The sequence below is a fragment of the Halichondria panicea genome, chromosome 9 (genome assembly GCF_963675165.1).
Source record: "Halichondria panicea chromosome 9, odHalPani1.1, whole genome shotgun sequence".
NCBI classification, from domain to species: Eukaryota; Metazoa; Porifera; class Demospongiae; order Suberitida; family Halichondriidae; genus Halichondria; species Halichondria panicea.
In genome coordinates this window covers 3,372,090-3,387,532 of record NC_087385.1, presented here as the reverse complement: position 1 = coordinate 3,387,532, position 15,443 = coordinate 3,372,090, and the positions used below count along the sequence as shown (strand labels likewise).

Sequence of the window (15,443 nt, the reverse complement as noted above, 5' to 3'; positions counted from 1 at the left end):
TGCGTTGAAAATTTCAACGTTTACGGTATGTCTCGGTGCGCATGCGCAAGCGAGGTATATGGTAGTGTGTGTGTGTGTGTGTGTGTGTCTGTGTCTGTCTGTGTAGACTGCTACAGCTGCTCAAGGATGGATCAAGCGCAAGTAAGAGTTTCTACAGGCTTCTAGTCATGTTTACTTGGATTTTAATTAGTGGATTTGCAAAATAATGCTTCGTTCTCAAGTTATGCCTAGTTTTGCTTACTTGGAATGCCATTGCAGCCTTTTCAGAAGAGCACATAGCCAAACTTGTTACCGAGTGTTGCTACTCTACTTAGTAGTTAGCTCTGCACTATAACGTTAGCTATTGGTAGCTGCAAGAGTGAGAAGAGAGCTGAGCAGCCATCAATTTAGACTCGAACTTTTGGCATCGATCGTTTTTAACAAATATTAATACTTAGTATAGCTTTATTTATGTAGCTTTGGCATCTCCACCGAGGCATCAGCACCTGCGGTGCTTTCATTGCATCCCGGATCCCTAGTATTGGAGTGTGTCTAGTGTCACATGAGCCAGACCTATAGTAGTCATTTTACAGCAGTTTTTTGATCAAGTTTGTTAAGTCTTCGATCGTTATGAAGTGCCTTGCCGTTTTGTGGCTATTCCTTGGACTCTAACTGGCCCTAGCTGCCAGCATTTAGGAGTTCTTTTGAGGCTGAGATAGAACGCTTTAATGGATCACTGGCAGGACAAATTCTAAGTCGTTGTATTCTTCAAAATGGTGAGACACGATGTAGCCATAGGACTCTACATTCTGTATCTGTGAACGTATTTGCTGACTTGGCAAATATTGCCATTAATTGCCAATTACACTAGATGTCTAATTGCTCCTGCATGTCGTACCTCCTTCTGCTAAGGGCGTGGTTTCCAGTCTACTGAAGGAGTTTTCTCTTGGATTTCTGCTATATTGTAAGTTTTTCTCACCCCCTGGTTTGTGTGATAGGCTGTATTTAGTATGACGAGAAAGCCTATAGTATGTAGAATGGGATTAGCTACTTCGTAGATTTTTCCTAGGTACTTTAGCAAACATAATATTACAAACAGAACAAAATATGCAATGGCAGCATGTTTCCGTTCATCTTACCTTATGCAGCAATGAGCAATAGCACTGTAGTTTTATAGCAGAATGCGTTAGTCCTAGATGATGAATCTGTACCAACATACACGTGCTAAGTATAATTATATAAATACAGTATAAGCATAATTTCGATGTCATTGGATTGTTGTATAATTATAGCGATCATATAATTATGACTGCATGGTGTATTCTATCCATGGTGCACGTGTTTGCTCATTATTATCTTTGGTTTATCGTAGAAGAACTATCAACTTAATTCTGGACCATCTCTCTGGCAGTCAACTTCTTCAAAAACTTATACCCATAATAATTAGCATAATTATTTCTATGCGTTTATCTGCATGTCTTTGTTTGCTCTTAGTGGTTTCCATGTGAACTACACTCAATATGATACACAAGGGGTTAAGTATGGCATTTCCTGTCACATACCGCAACTAGCCTATAGGATTTCTACTGCATTTCCAATCCCTTTTTTCTTCTATCTATGATTTTAAACGAGCATGTTGGCTTTAATTACCAGATAAGTCGAAGCATGTAGTAATTTAAATTTAAGTGTATATTTCTTTCCTAAAAGCCGTGCAGGTTTTGCCCCTCTCCTTGTTTTCGGCGACTTTAAAGGTTTCAGCACCCCCAAGACGTCATTTGGCGGGTTGTCGAGGGTGTACGTTAAATCAGTGGGTGAGAGCAGTTGCAGAAGCCTGCACGTGAATCGGCAAGGTATAATTATAACAGAAATTGAATTAATCGTTAATTACTAATGTGAAACATATTTCGAGGGTATAAACTTTTGCGGACTTAATTTTTGCAGAATAAGCAGCTTTCTCCAGCAGGCATGCATGCGATATTAATTCGTGGGTATAAATGTACATACTATACGGTAGCCACGTTCACACGTTCACACATACAGGACATACCGTATAGCTGGTAATTCGTAGTTTTCGTGGTTGGCGGTCTGACCACGAATATTTACCCACGTGACCTTGCCTACATTTAACTGCAGTGCAAGTGAAAATATTATCTACGAAGTGACAAGAGAGTGCTCGACCACGAATGTTTTGCTCCTCGAAAATTACCGGCTATATATACTATACACGACAAATTTCAGATCTTAACTCAAAGAAATAAGCTACTTCTATTCCTAACAGCTAGATTTTCAGAGGTACACATCATTGATAATGTAACAGGTGGTGGTCCAATGGAAGCACCAATAGTAGTACCTGCACTCAAATACAGTGCCTTCAGCTTTGAGAGTAAATACCACAATAGGGTGAGTAGTTGTACTTAAATGTATCTCAAGATTGGTATAATTATGTGCTGATACCATTGTATAGATGAATGAATAGCTACAACATTATTTCCTCAACAGTTGTTGTAGTGGGAAATCGTTTTATGGGAAAATGGGGGAAAATCGTAAAAAATGTGTGTAACATCAAATATCTCGGAAACTAAAGTATTTCTGGACACATTTTTTTATCAAAATTTATAACAATAAAACAATAAGACCTTAGACGACAAATTTGCTTGAGTTCCATCGCTAAGCGAAAAGGCACCCAAAATACCCCATAATTGAGTACGTGTACTTATGTATGCTATATGTAACCATGAATATGTTAGGTTAACTATTCAGGAATGTTGTGCCAAAGTTCCATACCTTAGCCGAAAACGATTGGTATTTTCCATCGCTAAGCGATTGTCCACTATAGAAAAATGTTGGTGTTATATAAACCACCACATACCCACCACCTTTGGTTGCCATGGACATCTTTAGATAATTTGTTCACCAACACAATGGTATCATCATATTTTCTGAAATGCTCCAATCCCAAAATATTTACATTTATGTACCAATACGCACCAAATTGCGTTCATTTACTCTATAGGCTGAATGCACTGTAGATCTTTACTTTAGAAGATAAGCCACAAATGTACATATAAAAAATGTGCACCCTCAAAAAAATCTACTCCCTTTGGTTGTTGCACTGTAAGTAAGTAGCAACACTCCATACAAGTTTTGCTAAGCACTCTTCTGAAAAGCTTGCAATGGCATTCCAATTACCGTATAGCAGGTAATTTTCGTGGGCAAGCTGACCTCCACGAAATTATAAGGTAGGCGTGGCTTACCGGAATGTAGAAATGCAGGCAGGCAACAAGACTAAACACTGACGAAAACCACCGTTTCTCGAGTTGAATTTTTTTATCCCATGAAAATTACCCGCTATACGGTAAGCTAAACTAGGCATAACTCGCATTATTTTGCAAATCCATGAATTAAAATCCAAGTAAACATGACTAGAAGCCTTTGACCTCTGAGATCAAAGGAATAGCAGTGCCAATATACCGTATTTACTTGATTAAACGCCCGGGCGTTTATTTCATTTAATCCAGGAGGGCGTTTATTGTTATGTTTACTCAAAACTCTTGCACAGCAGCAGTTAATGTGCTCTTCTTGGGCTGCTGTCTCAGCTTAAATTTAAGTCTTAGGAGTGCCCTCTGTGTCGGTATCTCTCTCTCTGCCATCATAAAAAGTATTATTATTCTATGCTGCCGTGCTTGCAACTGGGTTCCATCATAGATAGAGTAGAAGAGGGATTGGAAACGGAAGTACCCTCGAAGTACCATCCGTGTATCTCCGCGGTTTTAATCGTGGCTTACTTTTTAACACGAGGGCTAAACATGAATAATTCATGAGAATTGTTTTGCTCTCTGTAAAGAAGTCCACGAGCAGTTCTGCTGCTAAACATCAACTTCCTCTAATACTTGAGGCCATTTGGGACACAGGACACTATTTAGTTACAAAGCCTTAGCTATATCAAAGATACTATAGGAACACAAGCATGAACAAGCGCTCTGTGTACCTCTAGCTACTTCATGACAATCGAGATTATATTTTCTTTGTTTCCAATTGATACCTACTATCAGGGGGCATGTGATTCAGTAATGGGGGTAGCTCTGAGATGTACGCTTTGGACACAATAAGTTTCCCGGGCTTTTGCGGGAGTTATGAGGAGATACACGGATGGTCCCAGAGCCACTACGTAGACTTCATTGTAAAACATCACGTGAATCACTTCCGTTTCCAATCCCTCTTCTACTCTATCTATGGTTCCATGTGCTATTTCAGCTCCACCCACAGTGCCACGCCCAATACATGGGCGATTATTTAAGATGGGTGTTTACAGAGCTTTTACCCTGGGTGTTTATTCAAGGAGGACGTTTAATCAAGTAAATACGGTAATCATTTTTATGGCATATTGCACTGTGGTCAGTCTGTATATGACATACAGAAAATTAACCTTTCGGTGAAGTTGCCCCACCTCTCACCCAAACTGTCAAGTCATTGCTTTTATGCACACTCTTTTATAATGCACACTGAATGTAATGAGACATTTATGGTTCCTATGGGAAATTTACCAGACAGCATATGCGCAGTAATTTGTAATTCCAGCCACCATAAACAGAACAAAAACGACCAAATTACATTCGTATCTACACATTCTATGCAGGTTTCTATATGCAGAAAATGGTTTCAAGGCAACAAATTAGGCAATTCGTGTCACTTATTGCCGGCCCTTGCGCCTTGTAGTAGATAATGATCTCGGAGGCCCTACAATCTACTACCGGGCCAATAAACAGCTTGTGGAACTCATAGCCATGTAGTAACTATTACATAGAAACTCTTACTTGCACTTGATTGATCCTTGAGCAGCTAGCTGTAGCAGTCTACACAGTACAGACAGACAGCCAGACAGACGGACGCGCACCGAGGCATAACTACACAATACAGTGACCTTTGACCCTGCTCGAGCTCCTTTAACTTTTATACTCGACTCTTGATCAATAATTATGCTTATTATACTGTTGCATGTGCAGAAACATAACTGATAAATGGCGGGTGTAAATCAGTCACAGCAACTTTTTATTCAAGCCATGATGACCCAAGGGGCATTACTGGAGGCCGACGTCAAACAGTTATATCATTCTGTGCTGTCCGGATATGGGAGTAAGTAAAAGTAAACCATGTTTTTTAGTGTCCTGGCCGGCTGCACTGTTATTATACTGATATTTTATTATTATATTATTATTTATAGTAAATGTTGTTTGTGACAATCCGAATTGTCCTCAAAACTAAAGTGTGTGATACAGAAGTCCTGAAAATTGTGAAAGTTGATAAATACGCTGGAAAACCGTCTCCGTGCTTGTCGCAATGCACCTATCAATGTGTCGGTCGGGCTTATATGCGGGGATTTGACCTTACCTCAAGTCAAATTCCCCCTGATGGGGGAAGGATTCTGTGTTCAACTCCCCCAGTCAACAGAAGATTTTTGAGCCCCAAGCAGTTGCACACATCAAAACAGGTTATAAAAGCAGTCTTTACTACGCAAAGCCAGGTCAAATCCCCCAGTATGGGGCCAACATTTTAGGTCAAATTAGAGCCAAATTCCCCCGTATGTCCCGGGGGGGGGGGGGGGGTAGTGGGACAACACATTGATAGGTGCATAACGTCCATGGATTCACATGGACATTTTCTGCACAGGCCAGAATTTACTGTTAGTACCAAACTTGTTTCAGGTCAACCTCTAGCCTCGAATCCACGCCGATTAAAATACGTCGGTGTGGATTTGAGGCTAGTCAACCTCCCTCCTCAGTTTTTGCTCACCGCCTTAGTTACCGTATATCTTCTAATTTATCGGACAGCAAAAAATAATTATTTTGGAAATTGTCCGGGTATAATTGGAACAGACTTTTATAGAGCATGCGAAGTGTCCGGAATAATTAGAACAAGCAAGCAGCTGCATGCGAGCTAGCTAAGTTTAATAGAACAGGGTACCACTGAATAGTTGCACTAGCTATCTAAAACTAGCTACTCAAAGGCTATCTAACTGCAGCACTCTAAGTCTTACTTGCCGTCTATGAATGGTAACTCAACTTTTCAAGGTATTGTCCGGATATTTAGAACAAATGTAATATTAAAGTACTGGAGTGTCCGTTGTATTAGAACAACGAAAATTGCCCAAAAGAGTGTCCGGGTAATTAGAAGTGTCCGATAAATTAGAAGATATACGGTAGTCATTATTACTGATGTCGCCATTATTTGAGTCAAAATTGGATTTCTACATTAGTTGGGCGGAGTCCAACCAACGCACGCTCATGGTTGGGTATCAGTACTAGTAGGGTATCAGTACTAGTAGCAGTTTTGTTCCACTGCAAGAAATTTACAGCCCAATCCCAATCAGATTGCTGCGTTCAAGTGGGAACCTTACATCAATTTAGCTGACAAGGCGAGCTTGGTCATTGTATTTCTCCAGAGATGCAGAAACAGCTCCTGCCGGATATCTACTAGAAAAGAAGCATAGCCTATCATGAATGCATAAAGCTTGAACAGCCATATATTTGTATTAATTTAAAGGACTTAATTGTCTAGTTTTGTTGTGCTACCAATAATTGGACATGTTATGTGTGCCTTCTTTGGTCTTCGAAAAGCTTCTTCAAAAGCCTTGAGGTAGTCTTAAAGCTGGTTGTACCTCTCCTTGCGCTAGATGTATAGCTATTATGAAAAGGTTTATTTCTGCCTGTACTAAATCTTGTATTGCAGGCTACAGTATAACAAGTTATTAGTTTTTTTTAACTGGCAGATTTCGATGTTAATTAAGCTTCATTGTCGTATAAAAGCGAGCAAAAGGCAAGAGCTCAGAGTAGGTAGGACACGCATCACGTGCTCCTCAATAAATAACAATCCAGGTTTAACCGCAGACAAGGATTTGTGCATGAAAAGTCAAAACAGCAGCGAACCCACGGTAATTTTCTCAGCTATCATGTAGTGAAAGGATAGTACTAACTTGTGGATCAGCGATCCCAGTGGGATCCCGGCTCAATAGCTTGAAATTCACCATCAAACCTAGTTGTTTTTACTGTACATAGGCTACTACAGAGAGCAGTCTAGGGAGATTAACTCTGGTTGATTGCCGTCTTCCATTAACAGTTTCCAATATTAGAAGGTGATGTGAACTTGCTAGAGAGCACAACAGTAGATCTACCACAGGCACCATAGCCACTGAAATCTAAGCAAAGGTTAAAGGTCAAGAGCCTAACGTACACGTTGTATGCCACACATTCCATTGTCATGTGACTGATGACACACGTCCCACCTCCTCTGTTGGTACTATAGATTGCTCTGGGCTACAAACTACAACAAACAACATTATACATTAATTGTATTGTCATTTACAAGAAGATACACATAAAAATTATTGTAGCTAGATGCTTTGTCTAGTAACATAATAACAGAACTAGAATGGAAAAGAGAAGCTCTAGAGTATTTTTTGGCTTTGTTCGAGAGTAGTAGGAGCCGCTTGTTTCTTGGGCAGTGTGCTGTACTTTTTTGCTGCAAGGCTGCATAGGGGAGGAGCTGGATGTATGGAAGTGCTGGGATTCTAGCTTTGGCTTCTTCCTTTGGCTTTGTTCAAGAGTAGTATAGGAGCCGCTTGTTTGCTGGGCTTGTTTGCTGCAAATTCTAGCTTAGGTGTCTTCCTTTCGCTATATGAGAGTAGTACAAGCCGCTTATTTCTTGGGAAGTGTACGTTGTTTGCTGCGAAACTGGGGGAGGAGCTGGATGTTTCCGTTTTGTGGGTGAAGCTAGGTTCAGGACTATAATTTTGTCCATTTAAGGTGGAGGAACAGGGTTGACTTGAATCGAATAGAGACCACAGATTTAGTACAGTCTGAGACACAGAGATGCCAACTTCAGACATTACAGTTTTCAAAATAAATGATGCAGTTGCTTTGGTTGGCTGTTTATATAGGTTGACTGTTGCTAAGCTAGTGCATTTCTAGTAGCCAATAGGTTTTGGGATCTAGAACATGTGCATTTGGTATCTATGGTTATAGTGTCCCTCGGGCTAAAGCCCTCGAGCTTTGGGACACTATAACACATAGATACCTCATGCCCATGTTCTAACTATAACATAGTGAAAATACGTTGTACATGGAGCAAGTAATTTTCTTGTTCTCGTATTATTGTCTTCCTCATACTTCTTGTCGAAGGAGGTTCAGAAATGATTCTCTTAGGTAAACAACCGGTAAACCATTTGCTAGCTATATTGCTGGTTACCTCACCATGTTGTTATGCCTCGGTGCGCATGCGCAAGTGAGGTATACGGTAGTGTGTTTGTGTCTGTGGCACTCTTTTCAATAACAATATCTGAATCCATTATGTAGCAAGTGCATAATAAATTATTATGTGTGTCTGTGTGGACTGCTACAGCTGCTGCAAAATAATGCTTCGTTTTCAAGTTATGCCTAGTTTTGCTTACTTGGATTGTTATTGTAGCCTTTTTAGCAGAGTGCGTAACAAAACTTGTCCATAAAGTGTTGTTATTCTACTTAGTAGTTTGCTCTGCACTAAAACGCTAGCTATTGGTAGGCTAAGCTGCAAGGCTTTACTGTACTGATGCAGCAGCCTTTTTAGCATCGATCATAGTCGATCATTTTCTACTTTTTTCCCCCCTGTGATTACAGATCGATGCGGCAAAATTACGGTTGGCTGAACTGCAAGGCTCTACTGTACTGATGCAGCAGCCATTCATTTTAGCTTTTAGACTTTGTATCCTTTTTAGCATCAATCATAGTCGATCATTTCCCACTTTCCCCCTGTGATTACAGATGCAGCAAAATTACCGTATAAAAACGTTATGATATCTGTGTATTAGCAATAGCTAGTAGCTTTCTGTTATGTAGCTTTGACACATCCGCCGACTGCGAGGCATCAATGAAAAACCCTAGGTTATTTCTGTCTCTATATACTTAATCCCTTATTACTGGCTGCAGTATCCTTCTACTTTCTCTATGAGCTCTTAGTTTCCTTGCATCCTATAATAATTATTCTATAGCTAGCCAGCTAGACACTAGCATGCAACCATTTTTTTTATAGCACAACCCTGAGCTGTGCAGTCGTCAGCAACAGTACAGTTGGTGGTACCCAACCACTCATTAATTTGATGACTGTGGTTAGACCAACCATGCATGAATTGCGACTGTTGTTCAAATACACTATAAGCTTTGACTGTAATCAGAAAACCAGTAGGTTGTATTATGATTGTGTGATACAATGTACATAACATTGTCATTTCATCAATGCACGAAATCAACATCGCTGACATAAATCATTAACGAAAAAGCATCATATCAGAGCGAGAACACAGTTATATTTTTGAGTTGACTAACTAATGTGTGGTGAACTGGTGGGGCTTGTTGCTTGATGATTGCAGAAACGTTTTGATGCTTGATACTTGTCAGTCAAACAAGCATTTTAGACACCAACAAAGAATAGTTATCAAACATGCAATAGCTACGACTCATTATAGTTTAAGTTAAACGCGGTTAACGTGGAGTAGTTCAACAGCGGCTTAACCTAGAGGAACACCGCCTTTCTAGAGCGTGCGGTCGCCATGCAGTCACGTGCACCAATCCGGGTACATGTGCTTCGATAGCTAAGCCAATGACTAGACGGGCAGCCTAATTCTTTGCCCATTCCCGTGGACTTCGAGCTAACTACTCTCTTCTTCGATCCTTGCTTTAAACCTCTATAATTCATTATGTACTGGTGGAAACAAATAAATTATAATGACTATAAGAACAAAGCCTCCAGCAGGCATCCAGGCCAGAAACCAGAATATCGTGGCCTAGCCTACATTGACTTCAAAGCACTACTGACAAATTCGTAAATTCATACTATCTAACTGCAGTATATAATAGCGGATAATTTTCATTGGTACATAATTTTTGTATGAACAGCCCAATTAAATTTTCGTATTTTGAACAGGTTGAACCTATTGCGGTAGAATAATCTTTGTATGATGCTACAAAAATAACCCGCTATAGTTACGATATTATGGAATAGTCACGGTTATGAAAACTAATAATTGATAATTGATCGCCTAATAATGTAATGATAAAGCTAATGTTGGTTAAACACCTGGCTGTGATGTCATTAGCAGCATGATTATCATGCAAATGTTGCGTATGCACAGCGAGGTATGTGTGTCTGTCTGTCTGTATGTATAGACTATTACAGCTGTATAAAGATCAATAATGTTCAAGAAGTTTCTGTTGACTTTACGCTTTCTTGGATACCAATTATTTTGTAGATGGTAAAATAATGCTTTGTTCTCTAGGTTTTCTTTATACTTGAAATGCCATTGCAGCCTTTTCAGAACAGTATGCATATATATAATTATAGCAAAATTTGTCTGTGGAGTTTTGCTACATGTAGCTCTAGAACACTAGCTATATGAAAGCTGCACTTAGCTATTTTTCCCATTAATTTTATGGACTTTGAACTTTTGACATCCTTTTAGCAACGATTATGTGACATCTTTTCCCACTTTTTGCACCAATGTAAATGTATTCTAAAACTAGATCTATATCTATAGTATTCATTGGTGCCTCCATCGAGGCATTAGCACCCGCCCTGCTTTTATTGTAAAATCAACACCAAGCAATTGCAGAGAGCAGCAGCCAGGTGTCTCCCAGTATTTTTATAATGCATTGCAGTTGATCATTGTTCTCATTTTTGTCAGTAGTAGAATCGAGTGATGAGAAGTCATTCGACAGCTTTCTAACATCACTGAACCATCACTTGAAGCTGCTAGACATGCAGATAGTACATTCTCTTATGGAAGACTCATACGAGCGGTGGTATGGACTAGTGAACAGATCTGCTGATCCAGGAGCCAAAATTGCCACTAGGTACACTCTAGCAGAGTTGGAATTTTTCAACAAAGTGGTAAGTTGTTGAACTATTGTAGATCGAGGTGTTGTCATTGCGTACTGAATTTTGCGGAAGTGGTTCAGGGAAAATGGTGTGGTTTTCTATGTTGTAGTTATGAAGTGCAGGCTACTGGTAGGTTCTGAGATACCCAGAATTTTGTAAATTTATAGTAGCAAATGTGTTAGGCATTGATTTTTTGAGTTTATGGCCTGATTTTTGAGGAGCATGTACTACTTTTCATCTGTACTAACTTACAGGAGCTAAACCAGTCCCTTCTTTGCTAGGAGCGGCTCTTGTCCAAAATGCTGATTTTTTTGGTTTTTGTTGCGTAATAATGTAAATTGCCATGCCCCTGTGACACATAATGACTGACCAACTGTGTGTAGTTGCCAGGTAGACATCACATGAGCACTTGGATGTAGCAATAACGACAAGATGATTTGTGATGTCACAAATCAATGAATATCATTGCCTACGTCAGAAAAAAGCAGCAAAACGGAGCAAAATCACCATTTTTGACTAGAAGGACTGCTTTAGCAAAGAAGTCTAGCTCCTGTAAGTTAGTACAGATGAAAAGTATACTATTGCAGTACACATGCTCCTCAAAAATCAGATCTTAACTAGCATAAATTCAAAAAATCAACGCCTATAACACATTTGCTACTATAAATTTACAGTATATCTTAGAACCTACCAGTAGCCTGCACTTCCATTGGAGCTCAATGGTTGCACAAGGTAATGAAGTACTTGCACAACAAATTTCAGATCTTAACTCGTAAGATAGTTTCATGCCTAACATATTTTCAGTGTACACATATTTTAGCAGCCATTTGGAATGATGATGTAACAGGTGGTGGTCCAATGGAAGCGCCAATATTTGAACTTTCAGTACCTGCACTCAAATTGATCCAATCACATTTAGTTTAGAAGATATTCACAAAAACGTAAAAAATCAAAAATTCTACTCTCTTTGGTTGTTGCACTGTACACAAAATGCATGTATAATTATGATTACCCTTTGAAATTTAAATCTTACACATAAGCAGTGCATGTATATAGTGGACACACTAGAGGTCAATTTGAGTAGCTTTTCTGCTTTGTTTAATTAAAAAAAATTTTTCAGGCGAGGTGAAGGTGTACAATGCAGTAAGAACTAGACTAATAGTTTTAAGCACAATTGCACCTTAGACAATGCACACCAAGTCAGTGACGTATAACCACACTCCAAACATTCCTTTGAGACAACTCATTGATAGTCACCTTCAGTCCCTTTCTCAGATAGAAAGGGCGTAGTTTCCAGTTTAAGCTGTACATAGCCTCGTCCCCAAGTCTCTAAAATAACGCTAGGTTGCCAACTTTTCTCCCTTCCGTTGTTTAGAAAAAAAAATTGGCCTAGAAACGAGGCTAAGCTGTTCACTGAAAGAAGCAGCATCCATTGTGCCTTTTGCAGATCCACTTTTTTAATTGACAGGAAATGCAAATGCTTCTATCCTTGTCGTCAATTCATCAGATATAGTATTTCCACTTCTAATAACACTGCATGATGTTAGGTCGTGGACACCGGGCGACGACCCAACATTAGGGGCACTTCCAAACTTTTGCATTTCTTAACGACGTTAGGGGGGTAACCACAAGTCCAGGTTGGTAAGAGTTTCTATAGGCTTGTATATAGTCATGTTTACTTGGATTTTAATTTGTGGATTTGCAAAATAATGCTTCATTCTCGAGTTATGCCTAGTTTTGCTTGCCATTGCAGCCTTTTCAGAAGAGCGCGTAGCAAAACTTGTCCATGGAGTGTTGCTACTCTACTTAGTAGGATTGCTACCCACGAAATCCGAAGCTCCTCGAAAATTTTGGTATATACGGTATTCATTCGATTTCAGCAGCCTATTATTGATGACACCTATTATTCAACGTACACACAGCACCAAAAAATGGGATTAAGTCATAATTATACTGTTTAATTTCAGCAGCGAAATAACACACCTGAGCACAACAAATTGTGGTTCAACATTGATTTGGAGTAACAATCATAAAAATTTGATTTACTGCCATGTGAAATGTGCATGTTAACTGTGGGCGTGTTCTGAGTCATTGCGACAGTACTAAACGAACAAGTTCTAGTTTACCATACGGACGTAGTTGCAGTTACTAGCTGTGATGCTGCAGACATGCACACTATAATTATATCATCCATACCAGACCGTTTCAATTCCAATATACTTATAAATGGGACGAGTCAACTAATCATGAACCATCCTATATAATTATTATGCATGATTGTGTCAGTACAGATGGAAACTCTCGCAACCGAAAATGGCATGGCCTCTAGCACTGTACTAATCAATATGACTCAAGGGTTGGAAAGAAAGATGACAGGAAGTGGAGCACAGTCGTTCTTGACAAGTTTGATAAAAAGCAAATGGCTACGTGAAATTGTAAGAATACCTACAGAATACATCATGATTTTTATTTTTACCTGCAGTCTACGGGGAAATTTGGAGCAGGTCCACGATTTGTTCTAGAATTGAGACCTTTCCTATCGGATATATTCAAGGAAGATGTTGTGATTTGTCAGTTATGTAGAGAAGCCGTTGTAAGGGTAAGATAATAATTATTTATGTACTCATAATTATTATTGCAAGTTACACTTATGATAGGGAGATATCTGCGGTAGTGAAGGCTGTAATATCAAGCTGCACTTGCTTTGTATAGCCCGCTTCGCTCAAGGGAGGTAAGACTATGCGTTATAATTATGAACATAAAAGTTAATGCATATACGATAATCTTATGGAAACTGAGGTGAAGCTATACCATGATTACAGTAACCAATTCACATTGTGTCTAAACTAATTCTTTTGCAGGAATAATTATGTATAATTATATCTGTTTTCATGCGGTTGCTATGATATGGCCAGGGGATAAATAGGATAATTCCCTCTGATATCCATGTAGTGTACTTTTGTATTTGTTGCAGGCTGCTATAATTATGATTAAATCAATGTTTGGTTGCTTTACTGTACTGTACTGTACTGTACTACAGTCTGTAGCTAGATTACAAAAGTGAAAGATAGTGAGGCACTTGATAAGAGATTCTCAAGCTAGCTAGAGCTAGTGCAGTGCAAGTGCTAGAGCCTGCCTGGGACATTGCTGGGAGCCTTGCCACCACTCTGTTTTGGCACTGCACTGCGCACTTGTACTCACTGTATACTGTCCACATGTCTGCTCCGGCTCTGTGGGTATATGGGTGGTTTTAGCTGTTCGTGAGGCTTAAGTCATGGAGGAAGAGTCAGGGCGGGACTCAGAGTGTTTGCTATTATGAGCATTTCTTTGACAGCATGGCACTAGAGAACTCTGGTGTCGAAAGGTAAGCAATAGTGAGTATAGGCAGAAACTGAAGACATATGTCAAGAGGTGGGGAGACAGTAAGGTATTGCTTGGCTGTGCAACTTTCCACAACATTTTGAAGCCTGCTGCTATGCTTTGTAAGGCATTACAGAGAGATGAAATCTGTTTGGTTAGTGCGGTTGAGGCTGTTTTGAGGTCCACCGATGCACTGGAGAAGTTGAAAACGAAGCAAGTGACCGAATTTCCTTCAGTACGAAAGGTCATGCTTAGATTGAATAGTGTCGATGAGGGCAAAACCTATCAAGGATTTGAGCTGACGTACTATGAAAAGGGACTGGATTTTGTTAAGGCTCATTATCTAGAGTACATCGACACTGTACTTACGTGTATGTGTAAACGAATGAAGCCCGAAGACAACACTGAAAGTGATGTGCTCAATCATGCTATCAAGATTCTTGCTACCCATGGTTGGGAGAAGTGTGAAGACTCTTCGTTTGCCCACGAGTCTATCTGTTTTCTTATCACACGATTCACCATTCCCTTACAAGATACAGGCATTAACACTGCCTCAGTATGTGGAGAATGGGATGACATCGTACAATACTCAAAGCAGTACATTGACCTAGTACGCATTTCTTATGCTCATGTCTGGTGGAAGTTGTACAACTGTCCTGACACCCCTAAGTGAAAAAAACATCCTTGGCTTCGTTTAAACTACTGTTTACGATTCCTCTATCGAATGGCCACCTGGAGCAATGCTTTTCTCAGCTAAAGGTCATTAAATCTGACAGGCGTTCATGTCTAAAAGAAGATTGGCTAGACAACCTTCTCCGTATCATGATAGAAGGACCCCCCCCTTGCCAGAATGGGACAGTGAACAGGCAATAAAACTTTGGTGGGAAGCTAAAATGCGCCGAGTCGATCAAAGTGAAGCGCCTGCTAGTAATGTGGCATCTTCATCCTAGTCTGCAACTAGCCTGACTGAGTAGGACACATGGCTAGCGTAGTGTAGACATTTTGTCACTGCATATAAGATGAGCGAGGTCTTTATGTAATGATAGTAGGCAGGGCAGCATGGGAGGTACATCGATTAACCTTGTTTAACACCTTAACCCTTTCTCAGCTTTAATTAAAACAAGAAAATTTAAAACAAGAAAATACAGAATAAATACATGTTTAAAAATTCGTATCTCATAAACCATACATTGAAATCACTC

General features: G+C 39.6%; 1 protein-coding gene and 1 long non-coding RNA gene across 7 annotated transcripts in view; one reads left to right on the top strand and one right to left on the bottom strand.

Annotated features, from left to right (window-relative positions):
• LOC135341731 (uncharacterized) overlaps positions 1 to 4,896 on the bottom strand; it is a 20,975-nt gene extending 16,079 nt beyond the window's left edge. For all 4 annotated transcript variants that reach the window (XR_010396600.1, XR_010396599.1, XR_010396601.1 and 1 more), the window contains exons 1-2: positions 4,794 to 4,896; positions 1,119 to 1,184 (exon numbers count right to left, since the gene is read on the bottom strand). This is a non-coding gene — a long non-coding RNA (uncharacterized LOC135341731). The remainder of the gene's footprint in view (positions 1 to 1,118; positions 1,185 to 4,793) is intronic.
• Positions 4,894 to 15,443, top strand: part of LOC135341729 (non-structural maintenance of chromosomes element 1 homolog) — a 19,664-nt gene continuing 9,114 nt past the window's right edge. The window contains exons 1-5 of one of the 3 annotated variants that reach the window (XM_064538393.1): positions 4,894 to 5,112; positions 10,688 to 10,893; positions 13,173 to 13,316; positions 13,364 to 13,480; positions 13,539 to 13,612. In XM_064538393.1, the coding sequence (XP_064394463.1) occupies positions 4,998 to 5,112; positions 10,688 to 10,893; positions 13,173 to 13,316; positions 13,364 to 13,480; positions 13,539 to 13,612 (656 nt within the window). In that variant the 5' untranslated portion in view covers positions 4,894 to 4,997. The remainder of the gene's footprint in view (positions 5,113 to 10,687; positions 10,894 to 13,172; positions 13,317 to 13,363; positions 13,481 to 13,538; positions 13,613 to 15,443) is intronic. The other 2 variants (XM_064538394.1, XM_064538395.1) reach the window with 2 other exon arrangements.